The sequence below is a fragment of the Hyla sarda genome, assembly GCF_029499605.1.
Source record: "Hyla sarda isolate aHylSar1 chromosome 1 unlocalized genomic scaffold, aHylSar1.hap1 SUPER_1_unloc_2, whole genome shotgun sequence".
Taxonomy (NCBI): domain Eukaryota; kingdom Metazoa; phylum Chordata; class Amphibia; order Anura; family Hylidae; genus Hyla; species Hyla sarda.
Genome location: NW_026607581.1, coordinates 932,043 through 956,413, shown reverse-complemented (window position 1 = coordinate 956,413; position 24,371 = coordinate 932,043). Strand labels below are relative to the sequence as shown.

The following is a 24,371-nucleotide window of genomic DNA, read 5'->3' as shown; positions in this document are numbered from 1 at the left end:
CTGTGTTTCCCAACCAGGGCACCTCCAGCTGTTGCAAAACTACAACTCCCAGCATGCCCAGACAGCCAACAACTGTCCAGACATGCTGGGAGTTGTAGTTTTGCAACAGCTGGAGGCACCCTGGTTGGGAAACACTGTGTCTCTCTGCACTAAAAAGCCAATGCTGAGAACCAGGGGCGGTGGGAGCAATTACAGGGGCAGTGATTAAGATGAATGTCGGGGGGGGGGGGGCACAGAGCAGGGAGTGCAGTGAGATAATACAATGTATAAGATAACGTGTGGTGAGGGGCACGGAGAACACAGAGCAGGGGGGAGGGGGAGGTGACTGGCTGTCATATGAGAGGCATGTGCAGGCTTGTAGCTCACAGGCTGGGGGCGAGTCCTGAGCTGAGAGGACTGAACTTCCTGTGGAAGGACCAGTGCCCTTCAGCATTAGTCCTAAAAGCTGTACACTTACTATGAAAAGCATAGGAAGCTGCCTGCAGACCCGGCATAGAAGAGAGACCCCTAGTGGCCAAAAGTATAAAATGAAAAAACTGGTATAAATATTAATTTTTTTTAACCCCTTAAGGACACAGCCCATTTTCACCTCTAGGACGCAGCCCTTTTTTGCACATCTGACCACTGTCCCTTTAAACATTAATAACTCTGGAATGCTTTTAGTTATCATTCTGATTCCGAGATTGTTTTTTCGTGACATATTCTACTTTAACATAGTGGTAAATTTTTGTGGTAACTTGCATCCTTTCTTGTTGAAAAAGCCCAAAATTTGATGAAAAAATTGAAAATTTTGCATTTTTCTAACTTTGAAGCTCTCTGCTTGTAAGGAAAATGGATATTCCAAATATTTTTTTTTGGGATTCACATATACAATATGTCTACTTTATATTTTCATCATAAAATTGACAAGTGTTTACTTTTGGAAGACACCAGAGGGCTTCAAAGTTCAGCAGCAATTTTACAATTTTTCACAAAATTTTCAAACTCGCTATTTTTCATGGACCAGTTCAGGTTTGAAGTGGATTTGAAGGGTCTTCATATTAGAAATACCCCATAAATGACCCCATTACAAAAACTGCACCCTTCAAAGTATTCAAAATGACATTCAGTAAGTTTTTTAACCCTTTAGGTGTTTCACAGGAAAAGCAGCAAAGTGAAGGAGAAAATTCAAAATCTTCATTTTTTACACTTGCATGTTCTTGTAGACCCAATTTTTAAATTTTTACAAGGGGTAAAAGGATAAAATTTATACTTGAATTTGTAGCCCAATTTCTCTTGAGTAAGGACATACCTCATATGTCTATGTAAATTGTTCGGCGGGCGCAGTAGAGGGCTCAGAAGCGAAGGAGCGACAAGGGGATTTTGGAGAGTACGTTTTTCTGAAATGGTTTTTTGGGGGCATGTTGCATTTAGGAAGCCCCTATGGTGCCAAAACAGCAAAAAAAAAAAAAAAAACACATGGCATACCATTTTGGAAACTAGACCCCTTGAGGAACGTAAAAAGGAATTAAGTGAGCCTTAATACCCCACAGGTGTTTCATGACTTTAGCATATGTAAAAAAAAATAAAAAAAAAATTCACTAAAATGTGTGTTTCCCCCCAAATTTCACATTTTTGCAAGGGTTAATAGCAGAAAATACCCCCCAAAATTTGTAACCCCATCTCTTCTGAGTATGGAGGTACCCCATAAGTTGACCTGAAGTGCATTACGGGAGAACTACAATGCTCAGAAGAGAAGGAGTCATATTTGGCTTTTTGAGAGCAAATTTTGCTCGGGGGGCATGTCGCATTTAGGAAGCCCCTATGGTGCCAGGACAGCAAAAAAAAACGACATGTTATACCATTTTGGAAACTAGACCCCTTGAGGAACGTAACAAGGGATAAAGTGAACCTTAATACCCCACAGGTGTTTCACGACTTTTGCATATGTAAAAAAAAAATAATTTTTTTTACCAAAAATGCTTGCTTTAGCAAAAATTTTACATTTTAAAAAAAGGTAATAGCAGAAAATACCCCCCAAAATTTGAAGCCCAATTTCTCCCGATTCCGAAAACACCCCATATGGGGATGAAAAGTGCTCTGCTGGTGCACTACAGGTCTCAGAAGAGAAGGAGTCACATTTGGCTTTTTGGAAGCAAGTTTTGCTCTGGGGGCATGCCGCATTTAGGAAGCACCTATGGTGCCAGGACAGAAAAAAAAAAACACATGGCATACCATTTTAGAAACTAGACCCCTTGGGGAACGTAACATGGGGTAAAGTGAACCTTAATACCCCACAGGTGTTTCACGACTTTTGCATATGTAAAAAAAAATTTTTTATTTTTTTTTACACTAAAATGCTTGTTTTCCCCCAAATTTTACATTTTTACAAGGGATAATAGCAGAAAATACGCCCCAAAATTTGTAACCCCATCTCTTCTGAGTATGGAAATACCCAATAAGTGGACGTGAAGTGCACTGGGGGCGAACTACAATGCTCAGAAGAGAAGGAGCATCATTGAGCTTTTGGAGAGAGAATTTGGCCATGTGCATTTCCAAAGCCCCCCTGTGGTGCCAGAACAGTGGAACCCCCCATATGTGACCCCATTTTTAAAACTACACCCCTCACGTAATGTAATAAGGGGTGCAGGGAGAATTTACACCCCACTGGCATTTGACGGATCTTTGGAACAGTGGGCTGTGCAAATTAAAAATTTTATTTTTCATTTTCACAGACCCCTGTTTCAAAGATCTGTCAGACACCTGTGGGGTGTAAATGCTCACTGTACCCCTTGTTACATTCCGTGAGGGGTGTAGTTTCCAAATTGGGGTCACATGTGGGTATTTATTGTTTTGCACTTATGTCAGAACCGCTGTAAAATCAGCCACCCCTGTGCAAATCACCAATTTAGACCTCAAATTTACATGGCGCACTCTCCCTTCTGAGCCTTGTTGTGCGCCCCCAGAACACTTTGCGCCCACATATGGGGTATCTCCGTCCTCAGGAGAAATTGCGTTACAAATTTTGGAGACTTTTTTTCTTTTACCGCTTGTGAAATTTTACAGTATGGGGCAACACTAGTATGTTAGTGTACAAAAATGTTTTTTTTACACTAACATGCTGGTGTAGACCCCAACTTTACCTTTTCATAAGGGGTAAAAGGAGAAAAAGCCCCCCAAAATTTGTTAGGCAATTTCTCCTGAGTACGGCGATACCCCATATGTGGCCCTAAACTGTTGCCTTGAAATACGACAGGGCTCCAAAGTGAGAGCGCCATGCGCATTTGAGGCCTAAATTAGGGATTTGCATAGGGGTGGACATAGGGGTATTCTACACCAGTGATTCTCAAACAGGGTGCCTCCAGCTGTTGCTAAACTCCCAGCATGCTTGGACAGTCAATGGCTGTCCGGAAATGCTGGGAGTTTTTGTTTTGCAACAGCTGGAGGCTCTGTTTTGGAAACACTGCTGTAGGATAAGTTTTTCATTTTTATTGAGGGGGAAGGGGTGGTGGGGAGGGGGGGGCAGTGTACGTGTGTATATGTAGTGTTTTCCTCTTTATTTTATGTTAGTGTACTGTTTTTAGGTTACATTCACACTGACGGCGGATTACACTGAGTCTCCCGCTAGGAGTTTGAGCTGCGGCTGCTGCAGCTCAAACTTGAAGCAGGGAACTCACTGTAATCCGCCGCCAGTGTGAATGTAACCTGTACATTCACATGGGAGGGGGGGGGGGGGCAAAACTACAACTCCCAGCATGCACTGACAGAACGTGCATGCTGGGAGTTGTAGTTTTGCAACAGCTGGAGGCACACTGGTTGGAAAATACTGAGTTAGGTAATAGAAACTATTACCTAACTCGGTATTTCCCAACCAGTGTGCCTCCAGCTGTTGCAGAACTACAACTCTCAGCATGTACTGACTGCCAAAGGGAATGCTGGGAGATGTAGTTATGCAACAGCTGGAGGCACGCAAGTACAACTCCCAGCATGCCGAGACAGCCATTTGCTGTTTCTGAATGCTGGGAGTTGTAGTTTTGCAAGATTTAGAGGGGTTCAGGCTGGAGATCATTGACAGTGGTCTCTAAACTGTGGCCCTCCAGATGTTGCAAAACTACAAATCTCAGCATGCTAAGACAGCAAACTGCTGTCTGGGCATGCTGGGAGTTGTAGTTTTGTAATATCTGGAGGGCTACAGTTTAGAGACCACTGTCAGTGATCTCCAGCCTGAACCCCTCTAAATCTTGCAAAACTACAACTCCCAGCATGCCAACACAGCAAACAGCTGTCAAGGCATGGTGGGAGTTGTAGTTTTGCAACATCTGGAGGGCCACAGTTTAGAGACCACTCTCCAAACTGTCGCCCTGCAGATGTTGCTAGGCAACAGACTCCTGGACACGCGGCGTCATACTCACCTCCACCGCCGCCATGATCACAGCCGCCGCCGGGTAAGTGACCGCCGCTGCCGCCGCTACTACACGGTTCCCCCCGCTGTGCCCCGACACCGATGGGTGGGCATAGCGGGGGGAACCAAACTTTAACCCCCCCGCCCCCAGTCTGCTATTGGTCGGTCGCTCCGCCGATCAATAGCAGGGATAGGAGGGGTGGCAACCCTGCCACCTCACTCCTATCTCTTCAAGGGGGATCGAGGGTGTCTTGGACACCCCCGATCCCCCTTATTTTATCGCGGCGCCGCCGTTGATGGGCAGGGGGAGAGCGCTCCCCCTGCAAACACCATAGATGCTGTGATCAGAACTGATCACGGCATCTATGGGGTTAATGCTGCCAGGACCGGCACGATCGCGGCCCCGGCAGCTGCGGCGGGACTCCGGCTGTGATTGACAGCTGAGTCCCACCCGCGATCTCCTGCGCTGCCCGCGGCAGAGCAGGAGATTGCTTGGACGTATGCATACGTCCATTTGCGCGAACGTGTAATTCGCCTGGACGTATGCATACGTCCAATAGCGGGAAGGGGTTAATGAAGATATATTACAATATCTCTTCATTAATGATTATGAACAACATATTAAAAGTTTTTGATGATGACAGGTACTCTTTAAGGGGTTAAGGGCCAGTGCACATACCATTCATCAGAAAAAGGCTCATGCACGGAACTTGCTGGGTGTCCTACGGTGGCCTTGAATCCTGTGTATTGGGAATATATGTTTGATCACTGGGGGGGTCCGACCACTGAGACCCCCGCGATCTCCTGCCTGGCATCCCATTTGTATATCTCCGGCTCTCCCATAGAGATTCATGGAGAGACATGTCGGGCACCTCTTGGTGCGGTAGTGGACAGTAATCCCTGCACGGAGCGGAGGTCACCTGTGCCTGGAGAGATCTGGGGTGCTGGGCAGGAGATCATGGGGGGGGGGGGGGTCTCGGCGGCCGGACCCCTCACGATCAGACACTTATCCCCTCTCCTCAGGATTCTTTGGAAGGTACCAGCGCCATCTTGTGTAGCGGTGCGGGATAAGTTTGCAGCTTCTTTGTCGCTGACTGACCCCTGGTAGGACCCATAGCTGGGCTAACTGAACTAAGGCTTTTCGGGGTCTTTGGGGCAGAAGAAAGTGTCCAGGACAATTAAAGACATGGAATCTATGCAGAGTTACTACAACACGAGTCCGCTCAGCGTACAAAAGGGAAGAGAACGACTCCAGGAAGACGTCACCTGTTAGTCACTGCTGGGATCTACTGCTATATGGTCTCTATATGGAATAATATTAGTCTGTATATAATGTGTTTGATTCATAAACAGTATGGCGGTATTATTCAGTCACTATGTAGTGGTGATGGTATCAAGTCGACTGATATAGAGTCAATATAGGGGGGAGGGGATAGTATTTACCCTGAAGTCCCAGAGATTCTAGTTACACCAATACTTCCCGAAAATATTATTGCAGCCGGTGACTGAATAGAATCTGTGACCCTTCTATATATTTAGTGGTTACCTGTAGGAATGTCCTCCTTATACTGCTCATCACCGCTCACATCTGTCTCTTCTTCCACTTTTACTATTACCGTATATACTCGAGTATAAGCCGAGTTTTTCAGCACGATTTTTCGTGCTGAAAACACCCCCCTCGGCTTATACTCGAGTGAACTCCCCCACCCGCAGTGGTCTTCAACATGCGGACCTCCAGAGGTTTCAAAACTACAACTCCCAGCAAGCCAGGGCAGCCATCGGCTGTCCGGGCTTGCTGGGAGTTGTAGTTTTGAAACCTCCGGAGGTCCGCAGGTTGAAGACCACTGCGGCCTTCAACATCATCCAGCCCCCCTCTCACCCCCTTTAGTTCTGAGTACTCACCTCCGCTCGGCGCTGGTCCGGTCCTGCAGGGCTGTCCGGTAAGGAGGTGGTCCGGGCTGCTATCTTCACCGGGGAGGCCTCTTCTAAGCGCTTCGGGCCCGGCCTCAGAATAGTCACGTTGCCTTGACAACGACGCAGATGCGTCGTTGTCTAGGCAACGGCTCTATTCCGGGCCGGAAGCGCGGAGAAGAGGCGCCCCCGGTGAAGATAGCAGCCCGGACCACCTCCTCACCGGACCACCTCCTTACCGGACAGCCCTGCAGGACCAGACCAGCGCCGAGCGGAGGTGAGTACTCAGAACTAAAGGGGGTGAGAGGGGGCTGGATGATGTTGAAGGCCGCAGTGGTCTTCAACCTGCGGACCTCCGGAGGTTTCAAAACTACAACTCCCAGCAAGCCCGGACAGCCGATGGCTGCCCGGGCTTGCTGGGAGTTGTAGTTTTGAAACCTCTGGAAGTCCGCAGGTTGAAGACCACTGAGGGCGAATGATGAGAAGAGGATGATGAAGGGGGGGGGGTGTGGGGATGATGAAGGGGGGTGGGGATGATGAAGGGGGGGGGGGGTGTGGGATGATTACAAGGGGATGATGAAGGGGGGATGTGTGGGATGATAAGGGGATGTGTGGGATGATGACAAGGGGATGATGAAGGGGGGTGGGGATGATGAAGGGGGGGGGTGTGGGATGATGACAAGGGGATGATGAAGGGGGGATGTGTGGGATGATAAGGGGATGTGTGGGATGATGACAAGGGGATGATGAAGGGGGGATGTGTGGGATGATGACAAGGGGATGTGTGGGATGATGACAAGGGGATGATGAAGGGGGGATGTGTGGGATAAGGGGATGTGTGGGATGATGACAAGGGGATGATGAAGGGGGGATGTGTGGGATAAGGGGATGTGTGGGATGATGACAAGGGGATGATGAAGGGGGGATGTGTGGGATGATGACAAGGGGATGATGAAGGGGGGATGTGTGGGATGATAAGGGGATGTGTGGGATGATGACAAGGGGATGTGTGGGATGATGACAAGGGGATGATGAGGATGTTAATGACGGGTCTGGATGATGACAGGGGGGGATGAGGTATTTCCCACCCTAGGCTTATACTCGAGTCAATAACTTTTCCTGGGATTTTGGGTTGAAATTAGGGGTCTCGGCTTATACTCGGGTCGGCTTATACTCGAGTATATACGGTATCTCTGGAGCATTAATATAGATCAGATCTTTCCCTGTAGGAATGTCCTCCTTATACTGGTCATTACTGCTCACATCTGTGTAGTCTTCTTCTTCCCTTATGTCTGTAGCATTAATATAGAAGAGATCTTCCCCTGTAGGAATGTCCTCCTTATACTGCTCATCACCGCTCACATCTGTCTCTTCTTCTTTTATATCAGTAGCATTAATAAAGATCAGATCTTTCCCTGTAGGAATATCCTCTTTATACTGCTCATCATTGCTAACATCTGTCTCTTCTTCTTCCTTTATGTCTGTAGTATTAATATAGTCCAGAGCTTTCTTTGTAGTAATGACCTCCATATTCTGTTCATCCAGAGGACGGGGACACCTCTCTGGTGCTGTTCTCTTACTGGATCTGACTGTAGGGAACACATACAGAGACTGAATTCATTGGTTTACATACAAATAATGAGAGGACGTGTGTATATAGTCATGTCTATTACCTGGTGATGTGAGGGGCTGCTGATCCTCCATCATGACCTGATCCTTGTACTGATCCTTGTGTCCTTCTACATACTCCCACTCCTCCATGGAGAAATAGACCGCCACGTCCTGACACCTTATAGGAACCTGACACATAATGATACAGTCATCACCCCGACCCCTCCAGTGGTGTTACTGTATAATGTCCCAGCATTCCCAGCAGTGTCACCTCTCCAGTCATCACCAGACCCCTCCATTACTGTATAATGTCCCAGCAGTGTCACCTCTCCAGTCATCACCAGACCCCTCCATTACTGTATAATGTCCCAGCATTCCCAGCAGTGTCACCTCTCCAGTCATCACCAGACCCCTCCATTACTGTATAATGTCCCCGCAGTGTCACCTCTCCAGTCATCACCAGACCCCTCCATTACTGTAGAATGTCCCAGCAGTGTCACCTCTCCAGTCATCACCAGACCCCTCCATTACTGTATAATGTCCCAGCAGTGTCACCTCTCCAGTCATCACCAGACCCCTCCATTACTGTATAATGTCACAGCAGTGTCACCTCTCCAGTCATCACCAGACCCCCTCCATTACTGTATAATGTCCCAGCAGTGTCACCTCTCCAGTCATCACCAGACCCCTCCATTACTGTATAATGTCCCAGCAGTGTCACCTCTCCAGTCATCACCAGACTCCTCCATTACTGTATAATATCCCAGCAGTGTCACCTCTCCAGTCATCACCAGACCCCTCCATTACTGTATAATGTCCCAGCAGTGTCACCTCTCCAGTGATCACCAGACCCCTCCATTACTGTATAATGTCCCAGCAGTGTCACCTCTCCAGTCATCACCAGACCCCTCCATTACTGTATAATGTCCCAGCAGTGTCACCTCTCCAGTCATCACCAGATCCCTCCATTACTGTATAATGTCCCAGCAGTGTCACCTCTCCAGTCATCACCAGACCCCTCCATTACTGTATAATGTCCCAGCAGTGTCACCTCTCCAGTCATCACCAGACCCCTCCATTATTGTATAATGTCCCAGCAGTGTCACCTCTCCAGTCATCACCAGACCCCTCCATTACTGTATAATGTCCCAGCAGTGTCACCTCTCCAGTCATCACCAGACCCCTCCATTACTGTATAATGTCCCAGCAGTGTCACCTCTCCAGTCATCACCAGACCCCTCCATTACTGTATAATGTCCCAGCATTCCCAGCAGTGTCACCTCTCCAGTCATCACCAGACCCCTCCATGACTGTATAATGTCCCAGCAGTGTCACCTCTCCAGTCATCACCAGACCCCTCCATTACTGTATAATGTCCCAGCAGTGTCACCTCTCCAGTCAGCAGCTCCATCATCTGGTTGATGAGTTCTCGGATCTTCTGTTCATCCATTTCCTCATGTATCAGGGAGTGAGGTGGGGGCCCCGGGATTGGGCTCAGGGTTCTTCCCAATCCTTCACACACAGGGGCCCGACAGCGCCCACTAGAGGACTTCTTCACTACTGTGTAATCCTGTGTATGGAGAGACACATTAATATCACTACATACATTCCCAGAATCCCTCACCTCTCCAGTCATATCCATCTGTTATTACATAGATAAGAATGAGGTCATGTGACATCACTCCCAGAATCCCTCACCTCTCCAGTCATATCCATCTGTTATTACATCGATAAGAATGAGGTCATGTGACATCACTCCCAGAATCCCTCACCTCTCCAGTCATATCATCTGTTATTATATAGATAAGAATGAGGTCATGTGACATCACTCCCAGAATCCCTCACCTCTCCAGTCATATCCATCTGTTATTACATAGATAAGAATGAGGTCATGTGACATCACTCCCAGAATCCCTCACCTCTCCAGTCATATCCATCTGTTATTACATAGATAAGAATGAGGTCATGTGACATCACTCCCAGAATCCCTCACCTCTCCTGTCATATCCATCTGTTATTACATAGATAAGAATGAGGTCATGTGACATCACTCCCAGAATCCCTCACCTCTCCAGTAAGCCGGAAGAGTATCTGTAGGGTGAGGTTTATGATCCTGTCGGCCATCTTGTTCCTGTCTCTCTCCATGGTTGATGGGTCATCCAGGAGAATTCTCTTATATAGAAGATATCAGCAGAGGATCCTGGATTGGAGAAACCTGAAGGGAAGAAGAGGAGACGATGATAAACCGCACCAGATTCTATGGAGAAATAAAATCCATTTCCTGGAGATAATCTGGGGAAACATCTGAGGAGACATTATAGGAGTTTTCAGATTTCTCTATAAAACAAAATCCATTGTCCGAGGGCTGTAAAATAAGAGACTAGAGCGCACTCCCCTCTCCCGTCCAGTGGTGGCGCTCTGGTCCTCCAGGTCTTCTGAGGTCGCTCTCCCTGCTCTGCTGAAGACGTTGTGAATCCATTTCTCCTAATCTCTGAGGCTGCGGTGTATTCAGAACGTCTTCATCAGAGCAGGGAGAAGAATAGAGGGATTCAATATGACATTGTCCAATGAAGAATAGTGAAATGTGTCCACTAGGGGGCACAATATACATCACAATTACATCAGGATTTTATGTGAATTGTGATATGTCCCCCCGGAAGAACCTGCTATTACCTGCAGCAGAGGCCGAGCATCATATACCGTTACACACGCAGGGTCTGGGCCACCACCGGAGTCAGTGTTTCCCAAGCAGGGTGCCTCCAGCTGTTACAGCATTTGTCTGTCAGGGCATGCTGGGAGTTGTAGTATTACAACAGCTGGAGGCACGCTGGTTTGGAAACACTGTCTTAAGTAATAATAGGGGCGCAGGAAAAACTTTAAAAAACCTGATGCTTACATAGTCCTGTATGGAAGAAGTGGCTGATACCCGGAGAAAAGAGACTGATCAGGTGACAGGATGGGCGGGTAAGTGACCTGATACCTTCACCATCCAGACATCCCCTGGGGGGCAGTATAGGCAGGAAATCAGGCAAACAACTGCTGGTCGGCACGGCGCTCCCTAGAAAAACAACCGCACAGCGCCATGTCTAAGCCACGCCCACCTACATTATTTTATTACAAAAATGGGATATAAACTTATTAGGGGAGGGGCTTCTATTACAAACCCTGAATAACGCTCTGCCATAGTGATCAGTGTTATCGGTGCTCGGCTTATACAGGCTGTGGAGGTGTCTGTATACTTAGAGCACCGATCTGAGCACAGAGCACGGTAAGGGGCCCTCCGGCCATCATCTCAGCTGATCTAGACTCCGCCCCCCAACAACTGCATTTTACTAATTTTAGATCCTGCAATCAACTTTAATCACAGAATCTAAAGGGTTAATGGTGATAAGCGTCATTAGTGGTGAGTCCTGGCTGCTTATAGCTCCTGAGCTCACCTCAAAGTCCCATATGGGGCACAGAATGTAAATATACATCGTGTCCTTAAGGGTTAATAATAAACATCCCCAATAATCCTGATCTGATGGTGACCGCACACACATACCTGTATCTGTAGAGGAGCCGTGTGCTTACAGGACCTGCGATGATGTCACCGTCATGTGATCAGTCACATGGAGGAGGAGGAGTCACATGATCAGGGGCTGCTGCTCTGAGAAATCTCCACACACAACACAACAGCAGTGACTGCCCCACCAGGACCTGCTCTGTATCTGCTACATGCTGGAGGTGTAGGACCTGTGATGATGTCGCAATCATGTGACCAGTACATTTTGCGGGCAAATTTAGCAGCCTAGATGTGACTGTGGCTAAAGGACCTGTGGGGAGGATCATGTGACAGGAGTGGGCGGAGCTCAACAGTGCAGGATTGCGGGTGAAGGACCTGTGATAATGGTCATATGACAGCAGAGTCCTGCATACACTGAGCAGATGAGCCTAGAGCAGCAGCCCCTGATCATGTGAATCCTCCATGTGACTGATCACATGACGGTGACATCATCGCAGGTCCTGTAAGCACACGGCTCATGTACAGTCTGCAGGTGGAGGTATGTGTGTGGTCACATGTGGAGGCTGTCAGATGGTTTTTGTACTATTAACCCCTTCAGGACTCGGCAGTTTTGATTGTTAACCCCTTAAGGACACAGCGATTTTAACTTTTTTCCTTCTCGCTTTCTAATAGGCATAAGGCTTGTAATTTCCTCTTTACAAACCCATAAGAGGATTGTTGTTTTTGTTGTTGTTTTTTGCACCACAGATTTATACTTTGTAATGACATCACTCATTTTACTGCAAAACAAGGGCCAAAAAAATATAAAAATTTTTAAAATCTTATTACAGATTTTTAAAATTTGGGGTCTTCTGTTTGGACGCAGTGCACATTACGGTAATAATTCCCTTTATTCTGTAGGTCCAAACGATTACAATGATAAATGATTTATATAGGTTTTATTTTATCACTTTTAAAATATAAAAAATATTCTAACTTTTTGTACAAAAATTATTATGCATCATATTGTCCTACCTTCACCCCTATAACTCTCTTATTAATCCGTATACGGGGATGTATGAAAGTCATTTTTTGCGCTGTGATCTGTAATTTTTATCGGAACCACTTTAGTTTTGATGAGACTTTTTTATCGCTTTTTATGAATTTTTTCTGGTCCATGAAGTGGTGTTTTTTTACGTTTACGCCATTGACCGTGCGGTTACACATGTGTATATGTTTTTATAAAAATAATAATTGGTAAATGGGGAAGATTCAATAGTTTATTAGGGGAGGGGCTTATTCACATTAAGTTAATGTTCTTTTTACCTTATTCCCAGTTTTTTAGTCCCTGTAGTAGACTATTACATGGAATCTATAGATTACATACACTGATCAATGCTGTGATGCTGAGGCTGCCTGCAGGATTGGAGCGTCGTTCAGACAGCGTGGAGCGAGGTTAGGGACCTCCACCCCTTCTCTCAGCTGACCAGGACCCCGCTATTTCACTGTGGGTGTCCTTATCAGCTCCACTGAGCTACCGGAAATAGATTTTTGGCATTGGTGATGTCCGGCATTAGCAATGAGTCCCAGATGCTGATAGCAGGTAGGACCTAGGGGCTATGAATCGTGCTGAACTCCTGACTGTGCTTCATAGACTGGCAGCGGCCTCCCTCCCCTCCAAATCTTATCACTTTAATGACAGGTGTCCCTGCTCTGAAAGGGGTTTCCTGCACAAGAGCAGAAGATATGTCAGATTTGATGCATCTCCTGCTCCGGAGCTGGGCCCATGGCTATACATTATATACCTCCTGCCCAGTCAGCCATGAAGGAGTTAAATGGTGGTGATGCATTGCCTTAACTTTTTTGGGGCCACACACTATACAGATAGCTGCTTATTGTCCCTTCTACTCGCTGGGATAAGAACAACCAGTCTAGCTAGGGTTAAGTGGCGCACAGCACTGCCAATTCTATCCTTAGGGGCCAGACAGTAAGCAGCCATCTATATAGTCCCGGGGGAGGGGAGCAGTGATACTATGAAATATCACTTAACTCCTTACACTCCATGGGACGGGCACTTTGGGTTTAATGACCTGAACTGACAGCTGGATCATCAGACATGCGGTCAGTTCGGGACATGTGACCATAATATAGAGGATCTGCCCCGACAAGTATTCACCTCATCATCCGAGAGCAAGAAGATAAATCATGTGCAGGAATATCCCCTCAAATGTCTCCATATAACATCCTGGAATTGTATAGAATTAAATGTTTATTCACAATACTGGTTCCTATAAGGTGTCAGGACGTGGCGGTCTATTTCTCCATGGAGGAGTGGGAGTATGTAGAAGGACACAAGGATCAGTACAAGGATCAGGTCATGATGGAGGATCAGCAGCCCCTCACATCACCAGGTAATAGACATGACTATATACACACGTCCTCTCATTATTTGTATGTAAAGAATGAATTCAGTCTCTGTATGTGTTCCCTACAGTCAGATCCAGTAAGAGAACAGCACCAGAGAGGTGTCCCCGTCCTCTTCTTCCACAGGATGATCAGGTAGATGGAGATATTCCCTATGATCTGTAGAAGGGCTGTGAAGCTCTTGTGGTCAGTCCCCTCACCCTCCATGACTCCTCATCTCCTGCTCATCTATAACATCCCACGTGACTTCTCCTACTGTCTGATGACTTTTACAATATTTCTTCCACATCTTATGAATCAGGGTGAAGATCCGAACAATATTAATGCTACAGAGACAGATGTGAGCGGTGATGAGCAGTATAAGGGGAACTTACCTACAGAGAAGTATCTGATCTATATTAATGCTACAGACATAAAGGAAGAAGAAGAGACAGATATGAGCGGTTATGAGCAGTATAAGGAAGACATTCCTATAGGGAAAGATCTGATCTATATTAATGCTCCAGAGATAGATGTGAGCTGTAATAAGCAGTATAAGGAAAACATTCCTACAGGAAAAGATCTGATCTATATTAATGCTACAGACATAAAGGAAGAAGAGACAGATGTGAGCAGTAATAAGCAGTATAAGGAAGATATTCCTACAGAAAAAGATCTGATCTATATTAATACTACAGACATAAAGGAAGAACAAGAGACAAATTTGAGCTGTGATGAGCAGTATAAAGAGGACATTCCTACAGAAAAAGATCTGATCTATATTAATACTACAGACATAAATAAAGAAGAAGAGACAGATGTGAGCGGTGATGAGCAGTATAAGGAGGACATTCCTACAGGGAAAGATCTGATCTATATTGATGCTATAGACATAAAGAAAGAAGAAGAGACAGATGTGAGCGGTAATGAGCAGTATAAGGAGGACAGCCCCACAGGGAAAGATCTCATCTATATTAATGCTACAGACATAAATAAAGAAGAAGAGACAGATGTAAGCAGTGATGAGCAGTATAAGGAGGACATTTCTACAGGGAAAGATCTTATCTATATTAATGCTACAGACAAAAAGAAAGAAGAAGAGACAGATGTGAGCGGTGATGAGCAGTATAAGGAGGACATTCCTACAGGTAACCACCCAGGTGAGTAGTAACCACTAAATACAGAGAAGAGTCACAGATTCTACTCAGTCACAGCTGCAGTAATCACAGAAAAAAATAATGTTCATATATGTTACTCACTAGGTCATCCAGATGCTATACAGGTCTTTTTTATTTGTCTTCTGTATTTGGCTTACAAATCCCTCTGTTCTGCTGCTCACTTATTCTGACATCCACTGTTCAGGAAAGGGAGTGTCTGAGGCAAGCACTGAGCCCGCCCTCACTCACCATTCATTCACTTCCTCCCTGGGTCTGCTGTGCCAGGTCTCTTTATCCAATCACTGCAGGCGGCTCTGTAACCCCCTCCTCTCTGCTTTCATGCTGCAGTCTGATAGGACAGGAGTGAGCACAGAGGAGTACTAGTCCTGCCAGGTCTGTGCTTCAGCTGGGACAAAGATGATGCTGCAGCCGGACAGGATTATGTTTTAGATCCATGGTCTCAAAGTGTGGCCCTTATTGATACTGAGCATGCGTTTTGTCTTTAACCCCTTAAGGACCAGGCCAATTTTATTTTTATTTTTCGCTTTTTCCTCCTCGCCTTCTAAAATCCATAACTCTTTAAAATTTACATCCACAGACCCATAAGAGGCTTGTTTTTTTGTGCGACCAATTGTACTTTGTAATAACATCAATAATTTTACCATAAAGTGTACGGCAAACCCCAATTTTTTTTTTGTGAGGAAATTTTTATGAAAACCACAATTTTGCTGATTTTGGAGGGTTTGGTTTTCACACTGTACCCTTTACAGTTCTTTATTCTGTGGGTCAATACGATGAAAATTATACCCATGATTATACACTTTTCTATTATTGTCCGGCTTTTAAAACATCTCAAACTTTTTCTTTTTTTTTTTTTTTTACAAAATCAGTCTCCCTATTTGGACAACCTATAACTTTTTAATTTTTCCGTATATGGGGCGGTATGAGGGCTCAGTTTTTTGCACCATGACCTGTAGTTTTTTTTTTTGTTCCAATTTTTTGTACTTTTTTTATGTTTACGCTGTTCACCGGGATCATTAACATTTATAGATCGGACATTTATGCAGGCAGCAATACCAAATATGTTTAATAATTATTTTTTTTTATACTTTTTTGAGTAAAATAGGGGAAAATAATGATTTACATTTTTTTAGGGTGGATTTTAAATTTATTGTTTTTACTTTTTACACTTTTTTTTTAACTTTTATTTTTAACTCATTATGTCCCCATAGGGGACTATCTATAGCAATCATTAGATTGTCAATGCTGTTCCGTTCCATACATAGGCATAGTACTGATCAGTATTATCAGCGATCTTCTGCTCTGGTCTGCTGGAAGGAAGATCAGGGCAGAAGATCCCGGGAGAGCGGTGGAGGCAGGTGAGGGGACCTCCGTGCCGCCGACAATCAGATCAGCTATTACAAGTGCCGCACTGCCACAGGTGCCGTGATCTGTATTGATCACGGCATCTGAGGGGTTAACGGTGGACATCAGCGCTATTGCTGATGTCCGCCATTACCGGCGGTTCCCTTGTTGCTGATAGCACCTGCCGTGCATGTTGCGAGTACTACTCCGATACTCACTGTCATGTACAGGACACAAATGTACATCCTGGTGCACGAAGTACTGCCGCACCAGGTCGTACATTAACGTCCATTGTCATTAAGGGGTTAAAGTCCTTGCGCTGTTGTTTTTATTGTCTCTGTTGTCTCCATCTTATATAGTCAGCAGGATTTCCATGTAGACGACTAGAGGAATAATTTGGGATATTTCCCAGCACTTCTGTATTGCTGGGGGCTCTGAACCGCCTCGGCTGTCGTCTGATTTGTGCCCTATGGATTGTTCATTGCTGCTGGATCGGGGTGTGATGGGGTCCAGGAGTGGGGTGTATGTGACCTGAAGACCCTATATTATGTCTACATTAACTATTTATTATTGGGAGGACGGGGAGAAGGTTCCATGATGTCACATGCTGCACTTATAATGTTCTTCTAAAAAGACTATAAATATGGGCACAGTTATTAATAAAATCTGTGTTATTCTCTGCAGATTCTTGTAGCAGGAGATCAGAGGAGAATCTTATATCTTCAGATTATAAAGCAGATGATGATATCACACAAGATACATATGAAGAACATTCCATTATCCCAGATACACCCTCAGCCCTTCACAGCCAAGATCTGTCATCTCATCCTTATATACAGGTCCTGTCTTCTCAGGGTGGTAAGCAGAATAAAAGTCACAGAAGGGGTGTTGGACATGAAAGAAATCACACAGGAAAGAAACCATTTTCATGCTCAGAATGTGGGAAATGTTTTACTCAGAAATCAAGTCTTGTTACACATCAGAGAACTCACACAGGAGAGAAGCCATTTTCATGTTCAGAATGTGGGAAATGTTTTACTTCTAAATCAGATCTTGTTGTGCATCGGAGAACTCACACAGGGGAGAAGCCATTTGCATGTTCACAATGTGGAAAATGTTTCACTCAGAAATCACATCTTGTTGGACATCAAACAACTCACACAGGAGAGAAGCCATTTTCATGTTCAGAATGTGGAAAACATTTTACATCTAAAACGTGGCTTGTTCAGCATCAGAGAACTCACACAGGGGAGAAACTGTTTCCATGTTCAGAATGTAGGAAATGTTTTACTTCTAAATCACGGCTTGTTGAACATCAGAGAATTCACACAGGAAAGAAACCATATTCATGCTCAGAATGTGGGAAATGTTTTACTCAGAAATCAAGTATTGTTACACATCAGAGAACTCACAAAGGAGAGAAGCCATTTTCATGCTCAGAATGTGAGAAATGTTTTTCTTCTAAATCAGATCTTGTTGTGCATCAGAGAACTCACACAGGGGAGAAGCCATTTGCATGTTCACAATGTGGAAAATGTTTCACTCAGAAATCGCATCTTGTTGGACATCAAACAACCCACACAGGAGAGAAGCCATTTTCATGTTCAGAATGTGGAAAACATTTTACTTCTAAAACATGGCTTGTTCAGCATAAGAGAACTCACACAGGGGAGAAACTGTGTTCATGTTCAGAATGTGGGAAATGTTTTACTTCTAAATCACGGCTTGTTGAACATCAGAGAACTCACACAGGGGAGAAGCCATTTCCATGTTCAGAATGTGGGAAATGTTTTACTAAAAAATCAAATCTTGTTGAACATCAAACAACTCACACAGGAGGGAAGCCATTTTCTTGTTTAGAATGTGTAAAAAAATTTACTTCTAAATCCTGGCTTGTTAAACATAAGAGAGTTCACACAGGGGAGAACCCATTTTCATGTTCAGAATGTGGGAAATGTTTTACTTCTAAATCAAATATTATTGAACACCAGAGAACTCACACAGGGGAAAAACCATATTCATGTTTAGAATGTGGGAAATGTTTTACTAAGAAATCAACTCTTGTTGAACATCAAAGAACTCACACAGGGGAGAAGCCGTTTCCATGTTCTGAATGTGGGAAATGTTTTACTCGGAAAGCACATCTTGTTGTACACCTACAGAAATGTCTGTTTTACAAAATGCAAATAGAATCCAAATAACACATCTGTATGTATTGTCGTGCGGTAATAACTCAATTATGAATTATGGTCATAAAATATTAATTAGGAAAAATTAAAACAATTGAAAATTATTAAAAATATCTAAATTATGACCTGGTGAATTGTAGACAAAGCTAATCAATACAATTCACTAGAGATGAGCGAACTTACAGTAAATTTGATTCGTCACAAACTTCTCGGCTCGGCGGTTGCTGACTTTTCCTGCATAAATTAATTCAGCTTTCTGGTGCTCCGGTGGGCTGGAAAAGGTGGATACAGTCCTAGGAAAGAGTCTCCTAGGACTGTATCCACCTTTTCCAGCCCACCGGAGCACCGGAAAGCTGAACTAATTTATGCAGGAAAAGTCATCAACTGCCGAGCCGAGAAGTTTGTGACGAATCAAATTTACTGTAAGTTCGCTCATCTCTACAATTCACATCTGAGTCCGACTATTTCCTCAGATATCAACAAGTTCTTTTTATGACGGGATGATATTAACGCTTAAGGATGTAGTTTTGCAATATACAATAATACACAGGTATAAAGTATGCAGATTTATTGGTTATTAGGTTATAGACATAAATGAGTAACAAACACAATGATATATGCAAATGAATATCAATTATATATTAGTAAACATTATAAGTTTGTTAATTGACTACATATAATAGAACAATACATGTGAGTAGAAAGTAACTTGTTACAATAAAACAAAATCTACTAGGTTAGGAATATGATATAAGAAAAAGGTTACATATCACTCTGTCCAGAGGAACCTCATGATATGAAGATGGGTAATATCTAATCATAGACATATCAATATGGAATGCTAAATACACTCCGCCCCCTTCTAACCAACTACAAATCACATGACTCCAAGAATGGGCAAATCCATCTAAGGAAATAAACATGGAAGAAATGTAATATACTTCCGCCCCATTCTGGACTATTTTCTATACATGATCTTGGTTAGACATTAAGACTGATTAGCAGAGATATATGATCTTGCTCTATATTATAGGATAGCAGGAGATGTGGGAATAAGTTCCTCTACAAAAGACGCTGGTAACCAAAAGTGGAGATAAAACTTCTTTATTTGCTACGCGTTTCGATCCCGAACCGGGATCTTCATCAGGCATAAAATTCCATGCAATACAGTTACATTTATAATCTAAGAAGATTGATGACCACTTCCGGAACACCGGAAAAAGACGTGTCACTAAGATAATTGTGCAATAAATGCAATGTATAAGAATCAGCGCAATAGTATTGTTAAAATCATTAAAGATTATTAATATTTTAAAGTTAAAAAGTATTAAAAACTTTTATTTGTGAAACTGATTAAAAATGAATGAAAAACAGTACCTCTAAACAACCATTGGGTGGCAGTGTTGTAGTACAATGATGTGGAGAAGACAATTAGAGATGAGCGAACTTACAGTAAATTCGATTCGTCACAAACTTCTCGGCTCGGCAGTTGATGACTTTTCCTGCATAAATGAGTTCAGCTTTCAGGTGCTCCCGTGGGCTGAAAAAGGTGGATACAGTCCTAGGAGACTCTTTCCGAGCCGAGAAGTTCGTGACGAATTGAATTTACTGTAAGTTCGCTCATCTCTAAAGACAATGTGTGGTGTTAGTACTCAAAAAACACCACTAGATGGCAATGAAGCCCTGTGTTTTTACATAAGTTAAAGTGACATGCGCAGCAAAAAGCAGAGAAAAACTCCAGCTAGATGCGTGGACGGAACATCTACTAGGTGAGTGGGAAAAATGTATGTGGATAATAGTAATGGATATAATAATAAGTTGGATGTATACAATAAATATATATAGTTGGTCAGATGTTTAAAAGAGAAAAGATGAATTAATATCTATTTTATATATAATTAGATGTACACAATGAATATATATAGATAATTGACAAGGTGTTTAAAAGAGAAAAAGAAGAACAAGATCTTTTAGCATGATGTGATCTAATGTATTCATAAAATAACTTCAGAGAGTTCATTAAGACCATCGGGAACCAAAGTTCCCATCCTATATATCCAATACACTTCTTTGCGTTTTAATTGCTGGAATCTATTGGAGACATTTTGTGGTATAGCCTCCAGAGGGGTAATGGTGATCGGATTGTTTGTATCAGGATGAGCACAGTGCTTTGAAACTCCATGAAGTAGAACCTTATTCTTGATGTTATATTGATGTTTATTTAACCTATTGAGGAGTGATTGAGTGGTTCTTCCAACGTATTGAAGTGAACATATGCATTGAATGACATATATCACAAAATCTGACTGGCATGTCAGGCGGGTTTTTATATTGAATCTTTCCCCTGTTTATTTAGAGGTGATCCAAGTACAGCCGTGTGTGATTTCTTTACAACACGTGCAGTTTTTGCTGTAACATAACTGCCGGGTTTTGTAGAAGGATTTTTACAGTTATCATTGGTTTGAGAGCGGTGTTGGCGTAACTGGCTCGGGGCTAGTAAACTTTTCAGATTTGGTGCTCTCCGAAAGGTAAACTGTGGTCTGTTTGGTAGATGTTGCTTGAGATCGCTATCTTGTTGTGGGACATGCCAGTGTGATTTTAAAATATGTTTAATTGACGATATGTTTTTTATTAAAAGTTGTAATAAAATTTGTAGAGAATTTATTAACCTCTTTTTTGGTGTTCTTCTGTTTGGGGGCTAAAAATCTTTTTTTATGTAAATTTCTGGCTTTCTCAAAAGCATTCTGAATAATTTGTTCGGGATATTTTTTAGATTTAAAACGTTTATTTAAAATACATGACTGGGTAAAAAATCACTATCTTTTGTGCAGTTTTTTCTGATACGCCGGAATTGACTGAAGGGGATATTGTTGATCCATTTCTTGTAATGCCCACTCTGAAATTCTAGGTAACTGTTCGCATCAACGGATTTAAAATGAGATGTAAAAATACTGTGGTCATCATGTGATATACATAAATCTAAGAATGTGATATTGTTAAAATTTGATTCCATGTAAAAGAAATGCCCCAGTCATTGTTATTTAATATTTCCAGTAAAAGAGCCTCTGAGCCGTCATTTCCTTCCCATATAAAAAATAGGTCGTCTATAAAACGACGATAACATTTAATATGGGGTAATAAAATGGGATTATCCCAAATAAAAAAAATTTCAAAAGAGCACATGAATAAGTTAGCGAACGAAGTTGCCACTCTCGCACCCATCACCGTGCCTGTTTCCTGATGGCATATTTTTCCATTATAGGTGAAATAGTTATTCTTTAGAATGAAACTCAGGCCATTAATGAGAAATTCTTTATGTGGGATGGACAAAGTGGCATCTTGCTCTAAAAATTCTTTGACACAATGGATGCCTCTATCGTGATTAATATTGCTGTAGAGCGCTGATACGTCACAGGTGATAAACTTCCATCAAGGCTTCCACTTTATATCTAAAAGGTATTCAATCAGATGAGATGAATCTTGGAGATGGCTCGTCAATTTCAGAACATGTTCTTGTAGGTATAAATCTATAAAGTGAGCTAAATTGCTCGTCGCTGATAATGTGCAGGAAACAATAGGACGACCTGGGTTTTTATTTTACATCCTTGTGGATCTTAGGCAAGAAGTAGAAATAGGGCTTATTGCCATTTTTATAGTAATATAATTGCGTTCTTCTTTGGTGAGAATACTCTGTTTGAAAGCATCATTAATGAGATTGTGGAGGTCTGCTTCTACTTTCATAAAGGGATCATTATCAGTAATGCTATAATATAATGTATTGGATAAAATATTAGTAGATTCATTTTCATAATAATCAAGATCCATAATAACTAAGCCGCCACCCTTATCTGCCGGTCGTAGTACAATGTTTCTATTATTTTGAAGATCTTTTAGTGCTTTTTGCTCATGTTTGGTAATATTCGGTTTCTTTCTGGGTACTTGGTACATTTTTTCCTTAAAAACTTCAATATAAGGAGCTTGTTTATAAAAAGGATAAAAAGTCTAGGCTGGTTTGACTTGTTTTTAATACTTTTTAACATAATATATTAATAATCTTTAATGATTTTAACAATACTATTGCGCTGATTCTTATACATTGCATTTATTGCACAATTACATTATCTTAGTGACACGTCTTTTTCCGGTGTTCCGGAAGTGGTCATCAATCTTCTTAGACTATAAATGTAACTGTATTGCACGGAATTTTATGCCTGATGAAGATCCCGGTTCGGGATCGAAACGCGTAGCAAATAAAGAAGTTTTATCTCCATTTTTGGTTACCAGCGCCTTTTGTAGAGGAACTTATTCACACATCTCCTGCTATCCTATTCCTCCAGTCCGACTGACGTCACACCGGGAAGTTCCTCGTGGCAGCGGTTCCATCTGACTATCTACATCCAGACGCTATTGTAGGTGTTGTGCTCTGAGCGCAACACCTAGGGGTAAGAACCCATCTTTGTCTCATCTCCTCACTCATGTTAAACGGTCCTCACTAGGGGCGCACCTCTTGTTGTTTTTTTTTCCATTTATATATTAGTTATTACTTATCCGGTGACCGGTTGAATTGCGTTCCACTCGAGGCTTGCCGCACCAGGACCAGACATCATGAATTACTATGCTAATCGGTTGAGCCAGCGGGAGCAGCTTATCTCCAGGCTCACTTTGTCTTTTTATAATGGTACTACCCCACCAGATACTATTGAAACGATAGATGTTCAAGATCCAATTGATGTTCAGACTATGACATCTCTCTTTCATTCATTGGAAAACAAATTAAAAGAAGAGATGCAGCAGCATATTGATGCCAATTTCCTCGAACTATATCTCAAAGAGAAAATTACCCCACAGGGTCTAAGACTGACTTTTAACCCTTCTTTTCATGATGATAGTGAATATGTTACTAATTGGCATGCATTGCTAGATAACTGTACTTTTAGTTTATTAAAGAATATCTGTGAGAAACTAATTTCACGTTGCATTACACTCATTACTGAAATATTAAGTTTACAAAATGAACTTAAATCTTTTTCTTCATTCCATGACTTTGATAAAATTAATCATAATATATCCACTTGGCTAATCAAACTAGAAACTGAGTTGAAAAAAGGCAATAAATATAACAGAGACCGCACCGACTATAACACTGGTGACCCATGGTCCTGGCATAAAAATAACAACAAAAATAATAACAATAACCATAACCTCTGCAACTCTAATAACACCAACACCACTACAAACCCTCCCAGATCATACTCCAAAGTATCTGAAAATTGTCCACCATTTTCTAAATCACAATATCAACGGGTTACCCCTGGCAACCACATTAGAAATCCACGTCATTTCACCAATAGTAAAGACAAATACTCTCGCAACCATAATAATAAACCAGAGTCTGGACAGAGTATGCCGATACATAACACCAACACTCCTGTCATATCCATTTCACTACCGACTCGGCCCGAGAACATTTCAGCCATATCCACACCATCATCGACACAACTCAATAATCTTTCTGGCCCAGCACCCTCAGGTACCACGACCAATATACACCAGTCACCCATGAACCCTCATATAGAACACAGGTCAACAGTTACTATTGTGGTAGATTAACTCCTTGTTCTTGTACAGAATGTATATACTGAAGCATAGAGAAATAAATCAGACAGAGCCATTGTGCTTTAGCGTTCTGTGTGCTGTACACTGGCTTTATTTCAAATCGTTCAAGCTTATATCACCTTTGTCATTAACATAAGTTCCCACCCCCTGCAAGGGGATGTTCTAGTATTTAGGGCAGTGATGGCGAACCTTTTTGAGCCCGAGTGCCCGAATCGTAATGCACGCCAACTTTTTTCCCCTCAAAGTGCCAGCAA

At 42.9% G+C, this 24,371-nt stretch overlaps 3 protein-coding genes and 1 pseudogene across 3 annotated transcripts in view; 3 read left to right on the top strand and 1 right to left on the bottom strand.

The window, feature by feature from the left end:
- Positions 1-11,525, bottom strand: part of LOC130298060 (oocyte zinc finger protein XlCOF7.1-like) — a 201,946-nt gene extending 190,421 nt beyond the window's left edge. Inside the window, exons 1-6 of the mRNA XM_056550953.1 lie at positions 11,448-11,525; positions 9,971-10,118; positions 9,294-9,473; positions 7,966-8,092; positions 7,483-7,881; positions 5,928-5,996 (exon numbers count right to left, since the gene is read on the bottom strand). Coding sequence (XP_056406928.1) covers positions 5,928-5,996; positions 7,483-7,881; positions 7,966-8,092; positions 9,294-9,473; positions 9,971-10,048 — 853 coding nt within the window. The 5' untranslated portion in view covers positions 10,049-10,118; positions 11,448-11,525. The remainder of the gene's footprint in view (positions 1-5,927; positions 5,997-7,482; positions 7,882-7,965; positions 8,093-9,293; positions 9,474-9,970; positions 10,119-11,447) is intronic.
- LOC130298072 (zinc finger protein 585A-like) overlaps positions 1-18,530 on the top strand; it is a 43,360-nt pseudogene extending 24,830 nt beyond the window's left edge.
- The window catches only part of LOC130298059 (zinc finger protein 436-like), a 178,073-nt gene that overhangs the window by 71,020 nt on the left and 82,682 nt on the right, over positions 1-24,371 (top strand). The gene's annotated exons all lie outside the window — the stretch shown is intronic.
- The window catches only part of LOC130298064 (oocyte zinc finger protein XlCOF6.1-like), a 226,534-nt gene that overhangs the window by 177,470 nt on the left and 24,693 nt on the right, over positions 1-24,371 (top strand). The window lies entirely within an intron of this gene.